Source organism: Somniosus microcephalus, chromosome 10 (assembly GCF_052327205.1).
Source record: "Somniosus microcephalus isolate GS21.2 chromosome 10, FLI_Smic_1.0, whole genome shotgun sequence".
NCBI classification, from domain to species: domain Eukaryota; kingdom Metazoa; phylum Chordata; class Chondrichthyes; order Squaliformes; family Somniosidae; genus Somniosus; species Somniosus microcephalus.
Window position 1 is genome coordinate 119,778,465 of NC_140996.1, and position 15,792 is coordinate 119,794,256.

General features: G+C 44.8%; 1 protein-coding gene across 2 annotated transcripts in view; it reads left to right on the top strand.

Annotated features, from left to right (window-relative positions):
* The window catches only part of LOC147111661 (sestrin-3-like), a 119,007-nt gene that overhangs the window by 55,362 nt on the left and 47,853 nt on the right, over positions 1–15,792 (top strand). For both annotated transcript variants that reach the window (XM_085998754.1, XM_085998756.1), the window contains one exon: positions 11,208–11,273. In XM_085998754.1, the coding sequence (XP_085854880.1) occupies positions 11,208–11,273 (66 nt within the window). The remainder of the gene's footprint in view (positions 1–11,207; positions 11,274–15,792) is intronic.

Sequence of the window (15,792 nt, forward strand, 5' to 3'; positions counted from 1 at the left end):
TGCCCTTGTCCTTCTAGGTGGAAGAGGTCACGGGTTTGGGAGGTGCTGCCGAAGAAGCCTTGGTGAGTTGCTGCAGTGCATCTTGTAGGTGGGGGGCGTGAATGTTTAAGGTGGTGGATGGGTTGCCAATCAAGCGGGCTGCTTTGTCTTGGATGGATGGTGTCAAGCTTCTTGTGTTGGAGCTGCACTTATCCAGGCAAGTGCAGAGTATTCATCACACTCCTTACTTGTGCCTTGTAGATGGTGGAATGGCTTTGGGGAGTCGAGGTGAGACTCCCTGCAGAATACCTAGCCTCTGACCTGCTCTTGTTGCCACAGTATTTGTGGCTGGTCCAGTTAAGTTTCTGGTCAATGGTGACCCCCAGGGGGGGTGTTGGTGGGGGTTTCTGCGATGGTAATGCCGTTGAATGTCAAGTGGAGGTGGTTAGACTCTGCTTGTTGGAGATAGTCATGCCTGGCACTTGTGTGGTGCGAATGTTACCTGCTACTTATCAGCCTAAGCCTGAACGTTGTCCAGGTCTTGTTGCATGCGGGCATGGACTGCTTCATTATCTGAGGAGTTGTGAATGGCGCTGAACACTGCAGTCATCAGCGAACATCCCCATTTCTGACATGTTGGAGGGAAGGTCATTGATGAAGCAGCTGAAGATGGTTGGGCCTAGGACACTACCCTGAGGAACTCCTGCAGCGATGTCCTGGGGCTTTGATGATTGACCTCCAACCATCTTCCTTAGTGCTAGGTATGACTCCAGCCAGTGGAGCATTTCCCCCTGATTTCCATTGACTTCAGTTTTACTGGGGCTCCGTGATGCCATGCTCGGTCAAATGCTGCCTTGATGTCAAGGGCAGTCGCTCTCTCCTCACCTCTGGAATTCAGCTCCTTTTGCCCATGTTTGGACCAAGGTTGTGATGAGGTCAGGAACAAAGTGGTCTTGGCGGAACCCAAACTGGGCATCAGTGATCAGGTTATTGGTGAGTAAGTGCTGCTTGATAGCACTGTCGATGACACCTTCCATCACTTTGCTGATTGAGAGTAGACTGATGGGGTGGTAATTGTCCGGATTGGATTTGTCCTGCTTTTTGTGGACAGGACATCCTAGGCAGTTTTCCACATTGTCTGGTGGATGCCAGTGTTGTAACAGTACTAGAACAGCTTGGCTAGTTCTGGAGCACAAGTCCTCCAGCACGATAGCTGGGATGTTGTCGGGGCCCACAGCCTTTGCTGTATCCAGTGCGCTCAGCTGTTTGATCACGTGGAGTGAATCAAATTGGCCGAAGACCGGCTTCTGTGATGGTGGGGACTGCAGGAGTAGGCCAATATGGATCATCCACTCTGCACTTCTGGCTGAAGATGGTTGCAAATGCCTCAGCCTTGTCTTTTGCACTCATGTGCTGGGCTCCACCATCATTGAGGATGGGGATATTCATGGAGCCTCCTCCCGTTAGTTGTTTAATTGTCTGCCAGCACTCGTGACTGGATGTGGCAGGACTGCAGAGCTTTGATCTGATCTGTTGATTGTGGGATTGCTTAGCCCTGTCTATAGCCTGCTGCTTCTGCATTTTAGCATACATGTAGTCCTGTGTTGCAGCTTCCCCAGGTTGGCACCTCATTTTTAGGTACGCCTGATGCTGCGCCTGGCATACTCTTCTACACTCCTTATTGAACCAGGGTTGGTCCCCTGGCTTGATGGTAATGGTAGAGTGAGGGATATGCTGGGCTATGAGGTTACAGATTGTGGTGGAATACAATTCTGCTAATGGCCCACTGCACCTTTATGGATGCCCAGTTTTGAGCTAGATCTGTTCTGAATCTATCCCATTTAGCACGGTGGTAGTGCCACACAACACACACATGCACTGTAAACCTATCTTGGACCACCTTGTATTCAGTTAGTCTGATCCCACCTAATACCGTACTATTTCTTACTCCTAGTGCTATCTGTCTCTCCCAATCCTTTGTGCACCTTGTTTCTCCTTTTCAAATGCTACACCCTGGTGCCCATTCCCTTGCCAAATTAGTTTTAAACCCTCCCCCCCCCCCCCCCCCCCGCAAAAACAAGGACATTTGTTCTGGCTCGGAGATGCAACCCGTCCGGCCTGTACAGGTCCCACCTCCCCAGAACTGGTCCCAATGTCCCAGGAATCTAAAGCGCCCCCGCCCCCCCCCCCCCCTCCTGCACCATCTCTCCAGCCACGTATTCATCTGCTCTAGCCTCCTATTTCTATACTCACTAGCTTGTGGCACCAGGAGTAATCTGGAGAATACTACCTTTTTGAGATCCTGCTTTTTAATCTCTTTTTTTCCTAGCTCCCTAAAATCTGCCTGCAGGACCTCATCCCTCTTTCTACCTATGTTGATCCTGATATGGACCATGATCTCTGGCTGTTCACACCAATGTTCTGCAGCAGCTCAGTGACATCCTTGACCCTGGCACCAAGGAGGCAACATACCATCCTGGAATCACATCTGCAGCCACAAATGCCTGTCTGTTCCCCTAACTATTGAATCACCTATCTCTCTTGCTTTCCTGATCTTCCTCTGTGGACTTGGCTCTGGCTGTACTCTACAGAGGAACCATTGCCCTCCCCAGTATTCACTGATTAGAGAGTGAGATGCACTCGGGACTCCTGCACTACCTGCCTGGTCCTCCTTGTCTGTCTGGTGGTCACCCATTCCCTCTCTCCCTGTACACTCAGTCTGTGGAGTGACCACTTCTTGAAGCGTGCTATCCACGTAGCTCTCGACCTCACTGATGCATCGCAGTGACGCCAGCTGTTGCTCAAGCTCCGAAACCCAGAGCTTTAGCTCTTCCAGCTGAGGACACTTCCTGCACACGTGGTTGTCCAGGACGTGGGAAGCGTCCTGGAGTTCCCACATGGTACAAGATGTGCATTCCATGGGACTGAGGTGCCCTGCTATGCCTCTAGTTAATAGACTATTAACTAACTTAACAGAAATAAACTTGAGACTTTGTTCAGCTCCTTCCCTTGTGCTGACGTCACTTTATTTTTTACCTTGCTCCCTGGCGCCCACGCTCCCACCGGGCTCTGGAGCCTGCCCTTATCTCTGGCCACTCCTCTCACTCTCCCGCAGTTCCGCTCTCGGGCCTATTAACTTGGGTTCTGTGGCTCCACTCCTTTTCAGTCAGATGTCTCAACCGCCTTCCTCCTCCTCCATCAATTCTTGTTCTCCCCAAATTCTTCCACTCTGCTTGCGATCCACTCTGATTGTTCACTCAGCTCTGTCTCCATGCTCTCTGCTCAAGCAGAAAATGCTCAAGAAACAAAATGACCAGCAAAGATGGACCTGGAACTGAAATTGAGATTGAGGCAGAACTCCCTGGTGCTATATATGGAAATATATTACTCTCATCCATTTCTCTTTATTCAATGTATTTGCCGAAAGAGAAATTTAGAAAAGAATAATGATGCAGACATAATGTGAGCGTACTCTTAAAAGCTGCAAGTTTCTTTAAAAATATTTAATTGATAAATTTTAGTACATGCAATGCATGCCAACCATTCACTCTTTACACTGGCAGATGTGATTTGATGCCTCTATTCACGCTGTTGCACTTGTGGCCTGAAATCAGACAGATAGAACTCCTCACTCCCTCCCCATTCCTTCTGAGTAAGGTGGCTAATGCACTAGACAGATCCCGTCCCTCCTCTTCGCACTCCCAGTGCTATTGGCCCCAACTGCTGCCCCTGTATAATGGAGGTTGGAACTCATGGGAGTAAAGAGATCCCAGTAATCTGCACAGAAATGGTACAGGATGTGTCTGGTGCATTAGTTGCAGGACTGCAGACCAGGAGTGGGTGAATAGATGCCAAGGTGGGGCATAAAATGCATGGCAAGGGAGATTGATACTTCAGATGGAGTGTTGCATTGCCTGAAGTGTGGTCTTTTAGACGAGATGTTAATCTGAGCTCCTGTTTGCCTATTTAGGTTGACGGTGGGGGAGGGAGGGAAAGACGTTATGCAAAAAAAGTGTAGTAGTTCTCCCAATCTCCTGACCAACATTCCTTCCTCAATTAATATCACCAAAAGCACACTATTTGGATGTTCTTTCGTTTACTGTTTGTGGGATCGTTCTGTGTACACTGGCTGCAGCATTTTCCTACATGTGACTGAACTTCAAAAGTAATTCATTGTTTGTGAAGCGCTTTGGGGCATCTTGAAGATGTGAAATGTATTATAAATGCACTTTTTTTTCGGTCCTCTCCAATCTCCTCCCTCCCTCCTAACATTTTGGGTTTTATAAATAAAGGCATATAGTATCCGTGTTAAATAGTAGTAAATTTGTACATGGAAATGATTTCGCCACAGTTGATACTATGTGCAGTTTTGGGCACCCTCCTTATAGAAAGGATATTAAAGCCATAGAGAATGTATAGTGTAGCTTCATCAGGATGATGCCAAGGATGGAAAGCTATTGTTATAAGGAGAGACTTGAGATACTGGGACTGTTTTTACTGAAGCAGGGAAAGCTTAGAGTTGATAGAGGTTTTAAAGAGTTTTGATTAATAGACTTTCCCTCAACTGGAGTTGGTGACTATCTTCAATTTTAAAATTGTCACAAACTGTGGAAGGAGGATTTTAATAAAATAATTGTCACCTTTGTTGGAAAGTTGAATGCTTTGCCACAGAATGGTTGAAGTAGAGACTATTGAATCCTTTAACAGAAAATTGGATAAATTTCTCGCGCAGAGGAAGATACAGGGCTAAGGGGAGAGTGGGGCATTAGGATTTGTTTTGGATGGCTCCAATAAAGAGCTGACTGACACCTTGGGCTAAATGGCCACCTCCTATGCTGTAAATATCTGGTTATGTATTGATTTATAAAAAAATTTCCCCACCCTTCCTCTGATCCCCTCGAGCAGTACTGGCATGCATCTCTGTATGCACCTTTCAGCCGTAGTATGGGTCAACTTCTCCACTCCACTGTCTAGTTGTTTTTCAACCTCTTTAGTCCCTTCCCCTATACTTCTTTCCTTTATGCATCATTGCCACTTTTCCTGCTTTCAAAAGCTTCCTTCAAACCTAAAAGCGAGAATTGCATTATGTAGTGCCTTTCACAACCTAAAGACATCCCAAAGTGCTTCAGTCAAGTTCTTTTGACGTGTAGTCACTGTCGTAATGTAGGAAACCATTTCCTTGGACCTTGTGCTTTGCTTCCCTTTTCTTTCCTGCTTGGTGTGTCTTTTTTCCTTCTGTAAAGCACTTGAGACATTGTCGTCCATGCCAGAGTTGCTTTATAAATGAAAGCTATTTTCTCAATTACTTGTTTCTGTTTTATCTCTTAAACTTTTATTTTTGTAACTATAGATTTACTTTAATCTGAAGTAGGCATCATTTATTCTTGCTCTTTCCAGGTAAATTGATAAAGTTTAATGAAATGAAAAACAAGGTTACACAATAGTGCAAGTTTGGACAAGCCATGTTGTTTTTGCCTTGGAGGGAGTCCCACTGTACAAACCTTCCACAGTGCAGCTAAAACCAGAAACTCCTCCACCTCTCCTCACTGGCGCTGTGTTCATAAGAAAAAATGTAAAGTGAAAGTCATGTCGCCTATTTCTTCCACAGAACATCTGCCTTTCCCTTCTGTCATAGACTCCCTTTTACCGCAGGAGCATGAAGACCTTCTAACCAATGCCTCTCTGGAGGACAGGTGCAGTTTGTAATGGTGGATTTATGGCACTTCTAGTTCCTGTGTAATACTGATCCTTTGACCCTCTTCACTTTAGTATTTGCGTCAGAATGATGTCACGCGGTAGGCTTTACACAGCAGCATCTAGTCCAAAGTGGTGATGCTTATCTCTAATTCTTAGAAAAAGAAATGCCCTGGTAACACTGATTTAAATAATTGGGGAGTATTTGTTTTTCCATGAGAAACTAAGGTGAAGTGCTGGTTAATTGTGTATGACACTTCCAATGTTTTTTTAAAAAAAGGAAAACTAGATTATCAAAAGCTGGTGACTAAATGACTAAACTTGGGTTTTAAAAATTGTAGGAGGAAGCAAATGCTGAGACTGGTGAATCTGCAGAGAAAAATTATTAGAGTTGGAAACTGTGGATGACTCTTAACTGAAGCATCATAAAAATGCAGAGGAGAGGAGGACTTTGTAGAACAGCAGCTGACTGCAACAACAGGTTGCAATGATAAATAAGAGGAAAATGTACTTCTGGGTGCCAGTTAATGTAATCATTTTGGTGGACCGAAGTTCTAACATTGACTTATCTACGATGGTCGTGGGTATATTAGGGGTGAAATTTTGGGGGTATGTCTTCTATATAGATCACATGCAAGTATAAAAGGGAGTAGCAAATATTGGAAAATTTGTCAATCAGCGCACATGCTGGTAAAGCAGCCCCCCTCATTCAAATTCTCAAACTGCCATGGTGGAGTTTGAATTTACGTTTTCTAGATTATTGGTCCCGGCTACGCTACCAGGAGTGCCTGGGTGTGGTGAATATCAGAAAATTAGGTTGGTCTAAGGACATGGCCATAGAGATTTGCCCAATTTTCCTTGCAGTAATCCAAATGGAAGGAAAATTGGGTGGGTTACTTTACCTGCATGTGCTTTGATTAGCCAGTTTTCCAATATCTGCTGCACCCAGGCAATCCAGTGTGTCTGGGTGTAGACCCAGCCGAATCTCTGTTTGAATGCCCAATTCTTTAGAGTGTTGTTCTCCAGGATTGTTGACGATAAAACAACTATTTGAAAGAAGGAGAAATTGAGCTAATTGGAGGCACTTTGAATAATGCACAAGTTAGGAGTGTGATGGAATATTCTCCACTTGCCTGGATGAGTGCAGCTTCAACAACACTCTCTAAGCTCGACACCATCCAGGACAAAGCAGCCTGCTTAATTGGCATCCCATCCACCACCTTAAACATTCACTCCCTCCATTATCGGCGTACCGTGGCTGCAATGTGTACCATCTACAAGATGCACTGCAGCAACTCCCAAACCCGCAACCTCTACCACCTAGAAGGACAAGAGCAGCAGGTGCATGGGAACACCACCACCTCCAAGTCGCACACCATTCTGACTTGGAAGTTTATCGCCGTTCCTTCGTCGCTGGGTCAAAATCCTGGAACCCCCTCCCTAACAGCATTGTGGGAGTACCTTCACCACGTGGACTGCAGTGGTTCAAGAAGGCGGCTCGCCACCAACTTCTTAAAGGCAACTAGGGATGGGCAATAAATGCTGGCCTTGCCAGTGACGCCCACATCCCATGAACAATTTTTTATGTAGAAGTTAATTTAAGGCTATAGGAGCTAGGGAGACCAAGAATCTCCAGTTTTAAATGAAAGCATAAGGGGTGAGACATTAAAGGTGCATAATTATAACTGTTGGTTACATTTTTGAGGCACATGAAGAAATTGTTGGAAAACAATTTTTCATTCCCTCTTGCAATTGATGGAAGTTGTGTGCGCTGAGGGCATGCAGTCTGGAGGAAGTGATTAATGTACAATGCAACTTGCATTTATATATTCCCCATAATGTACAAACTTCATGAAACAGCTTAGGATATTATCATGGCAATAGACAGCAAGGAAGAATTAGAAGAAGTGACTTACACTGGTTTAAGGTGTTTTGAGGCTTTTGAAGGTGGGTTAGATGCATCAAAGTGGATGGGTTTAGGAAGGGAGTTAGAGTCCAGAAACTTGATGGCTGATAGCTTTGGTAGAGCAGAGTGAAAGGAGGAGGCTAGTAGTAGACCAGAATCAGTAGAGCAGATGGCATGAACTGGGACGTAGGCCTGGAACAGGTTCCAGAGTAGAGAAATTTGTCAACCAGGTGGAGGATTTTGAAATCCATACATTCTCGGAAATGGGTAACTAGTGATGCGTGACAAGGACAGGATGATTGATATGAGGCTTAGTACAGGATAAGATGCAGATGGTAGAGTTTTAGATGAATATTGGCTTGTATACAGTGGAACTTGAGTGCAGGGAGGAAAGTGTTGAGAGAAGTTGAACCTAAATATGACTACAGTACAAATGAGAGTGGAGTGGGTGGTAGGAACATAAATGGGTGCTCTTATATGTAGATATAATATTGGTGATGGAATGGAGGTTGGATTTGCTCAGCTCATGGTCAAACAGGACATTGAACATGCATCATTGGGATCAATCTGAGAGCAGCCAGGCAAGAAATGGGATTAGGAGCTTTGGTGTGGAATTTATGATAACCAAATAGGCTTTGTCCTTGCCAATGTTAAGTTGCAGAAACTTCAAATCTGACCGTGCACAATGGACCCGTTAACCTGCTATCAATGGTGGGAGGTCATGAGGGATTTATTGAAGATAATGGTGTCAAACAGAAGCAAGGTGTTATTTTTCCAGTCGCCAGGTGGTGATCATGAGGAGTTGAGTCTGAGGAGGTGGGGTGGTGAGTTAGTGACGGTACTAGTGGAGCTGGGGAATATTTTTCCCAGGAAGAAGGCTAGGAGATGTGTATGGTGAGAAACTCTAGATGAACTCAGATGGTCTTTTTTCCCCAGAGATCTCGGATTTTGCATAGTCTTGCATGATAGCAAGATCAGGAGGGTGGCTGTTGCTGGGTGAGTTGATGTCCAGAGTGCCATTGACCCAAGGACAGCAAAGTGGAGTTGTTTGAGGTGAGCGAGTAGGTGTTTGTCACTGAGTGCTTGGTGCAAAGGTTAAGTGGAAAAGAATAGGGAAGTGATTTTAGGAGGATAGTAGACAGACGTTGGAGAGGTGGAAGAAGCTACAGAGCAAGCACTAGAAGGATAAGGGATGTAGAGTGGATAGGTTTTGGTGCTGAGTGGAGGAGACAGTTGTTACGCGTTTGCCTTTTTTGCCCTTATCTTGCATACTTTTTGGCTTCTGTATTTCAGATTGCTCTCAAGTGAGTTTTTAGTTCCTCACAGTCTCGAGTTTATCTTCATTGGCCTTGATATCTCGGCAAATGTAAGATGCTCAAAATATGTATTTCTAAAATTCTGTCTACTGGATCCATCTTGTGCTTCCACCGGTTTTCTCACCGGTTGTGGGTTCAAGTCCCACTGCAGAGACTTGAGCACATAATCTAGGTTGACACTCCAGTGTTCTTCTAAGGGAGTGCTGCACTGTCGAAACTGCAGTCTTTTGGAAGAGATATTAAACAGAGGCCATAAAATATCCCATGGCACTTTTGAAGAGCAGGGGAGTTCTCGTGGTGTCCTGGCCCACTATCCCTCAACCAACATCACTAAAACAGATAATCTGGCTATTTATATAATTCCTGTTTGTGGGACCTTGCTGTGTGCAAATTGGCTGCTGCATTTACCTACATTACAACAGTGACTACACTTCAAAAATACTTCATTACTGTAAAGTGCTTTGGAATGTCTTGAGGTCGTAAAAGGTGCTATAGAAATGCAAGTTTTTATTTTTCGCATCTTCAAAAAACAGCAGAATACCACATTGGACTGCATTTTAGATTTTTAATATAGAGCATGGTTTTTTAAAAATACATTAACACAAGCAAATAAAAGCAATATATATTTACAGTAGAAATTATACTTTAACTCTAGAGGAAAATGCCAATAAAATCTCTATGCTGAGTAGTTAACATTTATAAGCATAGTTGTTCTTAGTCTCACCAACTACAGGAGCTATCTATCTATCTCTAAGTTTCAAGCTGACTTAATACTCCTGCAATCTTAGGGTTTTGAATAATTGTCAAAAATAATTGCCTCTCGTGCATATAAGTGAGCACATCACACAGTATGTCATCATAGAATAGAATTGCATAGGCCTGTTTCTGTGCTGTAAAATTCTCAGCCCCACAGGTCTACTGGTGTTTATGCTCTGTACAAGCCTCCCACCTTGCTTCATCTAACCCTATCAGCATATCCTTCGATTCCTTTCTCCCTCATGTACTTATCTAGCTTTCCCTTAACTGCATCTATGCTATTTGCCTCCAGCACTTCATGTGGTAGCGAGTTCCACATTTTCACCACTAAGTAAAGAAGTTTCTCCTGAATTCCTCATTGGATTTATTGGTGACTATCTTACATGTTATGCCCCTAGTTTTGGCACCCCTTACCAACCCCCCCCAGTTATATTGAGCTAGGCTGAAGACATGATTTTGAATGCAGCTGTTTTTTGAACTCCTTGGGTGCTGTGATTGAATTAAAGAAAACGCTACCTAGCTAAAACTAGACAAAATACCTCGTTATCGCATTAAAAAGGGAGAGGATGGGGTCAGAGAGAGAGCGAGACACCAACTACAGCACAGATAGTTGAGAAATTAAATTGTGATGAACATTGATTTAGGGAGACTAAATGAAGTGCACAATGCCATTCTGAACTGAAGAATGGCATTATCGGCTCATTCATTTCATATTGTACTGTCAACCAAGGCACGTTTTACTGTGTTAAAATAGTAAGTAGTAATGGGATGAAGTGTCCTCTCTATATTGCTTCAATAACCCAAACTGAAATGAGTTTGTTCAGTCTCAACCATTTTCTAGTTACTATGAACACAACACAATTGTCCCTAAGTTGGCAATCTCATTCTAAAGACCACAAGGTTGGTGTGTAGATGTGCATATTGTAGGTGTCGTGTGCTGAGTATCCATGCTATAGCAGACCTGGGAGTGCTTTATGCTGAAATGGGGTACAAAAATTAATCAAATGAAACTGTTTTGAATAGAAATTCAATTCCATCTTTATATCAATAATAAGCCCTGCAGATAAACCCACTTTGAAGTATGTTCCTGTTCTATGTAGCAAATTATAAATGTGTCCAAGTTTCTTAATTTTGCTACACTGTGCATAGAAATTGTTTTTATAATGTTGCCCAAGTAGGAGCAATTACTCAGGGGCACGTTAATAACCTGATGAGATAATCTCTCTTTAATGAACTCCCAAGATCAGTTACAACCTTGAAATCACTTGCCCTACTGTCTTATTTTCAGAATGACCGGCTTGTGAACAAGATCTGATTAGACAGGACACTGTTTTGTAACAACTTTATATGTTCCAAAAGAAAATGACTTGAGTTATGCTGTAGTGTTTAGGAATCTGCAAACCGGTTCTTGATCATTAAATATTGAAGTGTGTGCTAATAAATGTTTGCACCCATGTGTACAAAACAATTGTAACTACTGGCCATGTCAGTCTGTTGAAGCTTTCAAAATATTTCAGCAATTGAATCTAATCCATGAACTCTTTTTCTATCAAAAGGAAAAAGGTGTGCGGGTTCCTCAACCTCCGACAACTGGACCAACTGCCTTTATACCAGAGAAAGAGGTAATATTTCAAATCAACATTATTGAGGGATTTGTTGTATTTTTACAAATGATGAGCAAAACTCTAGAAAGTAACAGTGTGATGCAAACTTTACAAGTGCGATTCTTTGGAGTGGGACATGCACTTTGTGTACGTGAGATGCCAGACTTTAATTATATATAGGGAAATAATAACTTGATACCAAAAACCCAAAACAAAATATAACTGGTGGAAAAAATCTTGCATTTATATAAGCAGATAAATTGTCCCAAGACCTTCAGAGGCGTCAAGAAAAAATGGACTCTTAGGAAAAGGAGTAATTGGGATAGGTGACTCAGAGATGGTTCTACGGTGTGTTTTGAGGTGAGGGAGGTGGAGAGGCAGAGGTGTTTACGGAGGGAATTTTAGAATGTGGGCCTAAGGCAGCTGAAGGCATAGCTGCCAATGGTGCAGTGAAGGGAGGGGGAAACAAAGGGGCCACAGTCAGAAGAATAGTGTGTGGGTGAAGGTGAGAGTAGGGGGGGTGGTCACAAGTCAGATATGGGAAGGGGTGAGGCTATGAAAAAGGTGAGAATTTAAAATTTGGGGCATGAGCCAATGTTGGTCAGCTAAGAGCATAGAATTAGAAGCAGGAGTAGGCCATGCGGCTTCTTGAGCCTGCTCCGCCATTCAATAAGATCATGGCTGATCTTCGCCCTCGACTCCACTTACCTGCCCGATCTCCATATCCTTTGATTCCTCGAGTCCAAAAATCTATCTATCTCCACCTTGAATATATTCAACAACTGAGCATCCACAGCCCTTTGGGGCAGAGAATTCCAAAGATTCACAACCCTCTTAAGTGAAGAAATTCCTCCTCATCTCAGTCTTAAAGGCCAACCCTTATCCTAAGACTATGCCCCCTAGTTCTAGACTCTCCAGCCAGGGGAAACAACCTCTCGGCATTTATCCTGTCAACCCCCCCCCCCCCCCCTCAGAATCTTATGTTTCAATGAGATCACTTCTCATAACTTCGGAGAGTATAGGCTCGATCTCTCCTCATGGGGCAGCCCACTCACCCCAGGAATCAATTTAGTGAACCTTTGTTGTGCCGCCTCTAAGGCAAGTATATCCTTCCTTGGGTAAGGAGACCAAAACTGTGCACAGTGTGGTCTCGCCAAAGCCCTGTACAATTGTAGCAAGACTTCCTTACTCTTTTACTCCAACCCTCTAGCAATAAAGGCCAACATGCCATTTGCCTTTCTAATTGCTTGCTGTACCTGCATGCAACTCTGTTTCTTGTACAAGACCACCTAAATCTCTCTGAACACCAACGTTTAATAGTTTCTCTCCATTTAAAAAATATTCTGTTTTCCTATTGACTAACCTCACATTTCCCCACATTATACTTCATCTGCCACCTTATTGCCTCCTCACTTAACCTGTCTACATCCCTTTTGCAGGCTCTGTGTCCTCCTCACAGCTTCCTTTCCCCACATACCTTTTGTATTGTCAGCAAACTTGGATACGTTGCATTCGGTTACTTCCTCCAAGTCATTAATATAGATTGCGAATCGCTGAGGCCCAAGCACTGACCCTTGCAGCACCCCACTAGTTAGTCTGCCAACCAGAAAATGACCCGTTTATCCCTACTATTTTCTGTCTGTTAACAAATCCTCTATCCATGCTAATGCATTACCCCCAACCCCATGTGCCATTATCTTGCATAGCAACCTTTTATGTGGCACCTTATCGAGTACCTTTTTGGCAGTCCAAACATACTATATTCACTGGTTCCCCTTTATCTGCCATACTAGTTACATCCTCAAAAACCTCCAATAAATTGGTTAAACATGATTTTTTTTAAATTTTGTTTTTATGGGATGTGGGTGTCGCTGGCAAGGCCAGCATTTATTGCCCATCCCTAATTGCCCTTGAGAAGGTGGCAGTGAGCTGCCGTCTTGAACCGCTGCAATCTGTGGTGAAGGTACTCCCACAGTGCTGTTTGGTAGGGAGTTCCAGGATTTTGACCAGTGATGATGAAGGATCGATATACTTCTAAGTCAGGATGGTGTGTGACTTGGAGGTGGTGGTGTTCCCATCCGCCTGCTGCCCTTGTCCTTCTAGGTGGAAGAGGTCGTGGGTTTGGGAGGTGCTGCTGAAGAAGCCTTGCCGAGTTGCTATAGTGCATCTTTAGATGGTGCACACTGCAGCCATGGTATGCCGGTGGTGGAGGAGTGAATATTTAAGGTGGTGGTTGGGGTGAATGTTTGTTTAAGGTAGTGGATGGGGTGCCAATCAAGCTGGCTGCTTTGTCCTGGATGGTGTCGAGCTGCTTGAGTGTTGTTGGAGCTGCACTCATCCAGGCAAGTGGGTGTATAGCATTACACTCACTTGTGCATTGTAGATGGTGAAAAGGCTTTGGGGAGTTAGGAGGTGAGACACTTGCCACAGAATACCTAGCCCCTGACCTCTTATTGCCACAGTATTTATGTGGCTGGTCCAGTTAAGTTTCTGGTCAATGGTAGCCCCCAGGATGTTGATAGTGAGGGATTCGGCAATGGTAATGTTGTGAATGTCAAGGGGAGGTGGTTAGACACTCGCTTGTTGGAGATGGTCATTGCCTGGCACTTCTGTGGTGTGAATGTTACCTGCCACTTACCAGCCCAAGCCTGAATGTCATCCAGGTCTTGTTGCATGCAGGCATGGACTGCTTCGTTATCTGAGGAGTTGTGAATGGCACTGAACTCTGCAGCCATCAGCGAACCTCCCCATTTCTGACCTTATGTTGGAGTGAAGGTCATTGATGAAGCAGCTGAAGATGGCTGGGCCTAGAACACTGCTCTGAGGAACTTCTGCAGCAATGTGCTGATGATTGACCTTCAACCACCAGAACCATCTTCCTTTGTGCTAGGTATGACTCCAGCCAGTGGAGTGTTTGCCCCCCCGATTCCCATTGACTTCAGTTTTACTAGGGCTCCTTGATGCCACACTCTGCCCTTGACATCAGGGCAGCATTTGACAGTCACACTCGCCTTGCCTCTGGAATTCAGCTCTTTTCCATGTTTGGACCAAGGCTGTAATGAGGTCTGGAGCAGAGTGTTCCTGGCAGAACCCAAACTGGGCATCAGTGAGTAGGTTATTTGTGAGAGTGCTGCTTGATAGCACTGTCGATGACATCTTCCATCACTTTGCTGATGATTGAGTAGACTGATGGGGCGGTAATTCGCCGGATTGGATTTTCCTGCTTTTTGTGGACAGGATATACCTGGGCAGTTTTCCACATTGTCGGATAGATGCCAGTGTTGTAGCTGTACTAGAACAGCTTGGCTAGAGGCGCGGCTAGTTCTGGAGCACAAATCTTCAGCACGATAGCCGGGATGTTGTCGGGGCTCATAGCCTTTGCTGTATCCGTGCGCTCAGCTGTTTCTTGGTATCACGTGGAGTGAATCGAATTGGCTGAAGACTGGCATCTGTGATGGTGGGGACCTCAGGAGTAGGCTGATATGGATCATCCACTCAGCACTTCAGACTGAAGATGGTTGCAAACGCTTCAGCCTTGCCTTTTGCACTCGCATGCTGGGCTCCACCATCATTGAGGATGGGGATATTCATGGAGCCTCCTCCTCCCGTTAGTTGTTTAATGGTCCACCAACATTCACGACTGGATGTGGCAGGACTGCAGAGCTTTGACCTGATCTGTTGATTGTGGGATCGCTTGGCCCTGTCTTTTTAGCATTCATGTAGTCTTGTGTTGCAGCTTCCCCAGGTTGGCACTCATTTTTTGGTATGCCTGGTGCTGCTCTTGGCATCCTCTTCTACACTTCTCATTGAACCAGGGTTGGTTGCCTGGCTTGAGGGTAATGGTAGAGTGAGGGATATGCCGGTTACAGATTGTGGTGGAATACAATTCTGCTGTTGCTAATGCCTAGTTTTGAGCTGCAAGATCTGTTCTGAATCTATCCCATTTAGCACGGTGGCAGTGCCACACAACATGATGGAGGGTGTCCTCAGTGTGAAGATGGGACTTGGTCTCCATAATGACTGCAGTGGTCACTGCTACCAATATGGTCATGGACAGATGCATCTGCGACAGGTAGATTGGTGAGGATAATGTCAAGTAGGTTTTTCCCTTGTGTTGGTTCTCTCGCCACCTGTCGCAGGCCCAGACTGGCAGTTATGTCCTTCAGGACTTGGCTAGCTCAGTCAGTAATGGTGCTACTGAGCCACTCTTGGGGGACTTCACTGTCCATCACCGAGTACATTCTGTGCTCTTGGTACTCTCAGTGCTTCTTCCAAGTGGTGTTCAACATGGAGTACTGATTCATCAGCTGAGGGAGGGTGGTAGGTGGTAACCAGAAGGAGGTTTCCTTGCCTATGATTGACCTGAAGCCATGAGACTTCATGGGGTTCAGAGTCGATGTTGAGAACTGTCACTCCTTCCCGACTGTGTACCACTGTGCTGCCACCCCTGGTGGGACAGGACATACTCTGGGATGGCGATGGAGGAGTTTGGGACATTGGCGGAAAGGTATGATTCTGTGAGTAGGACTATATCAGG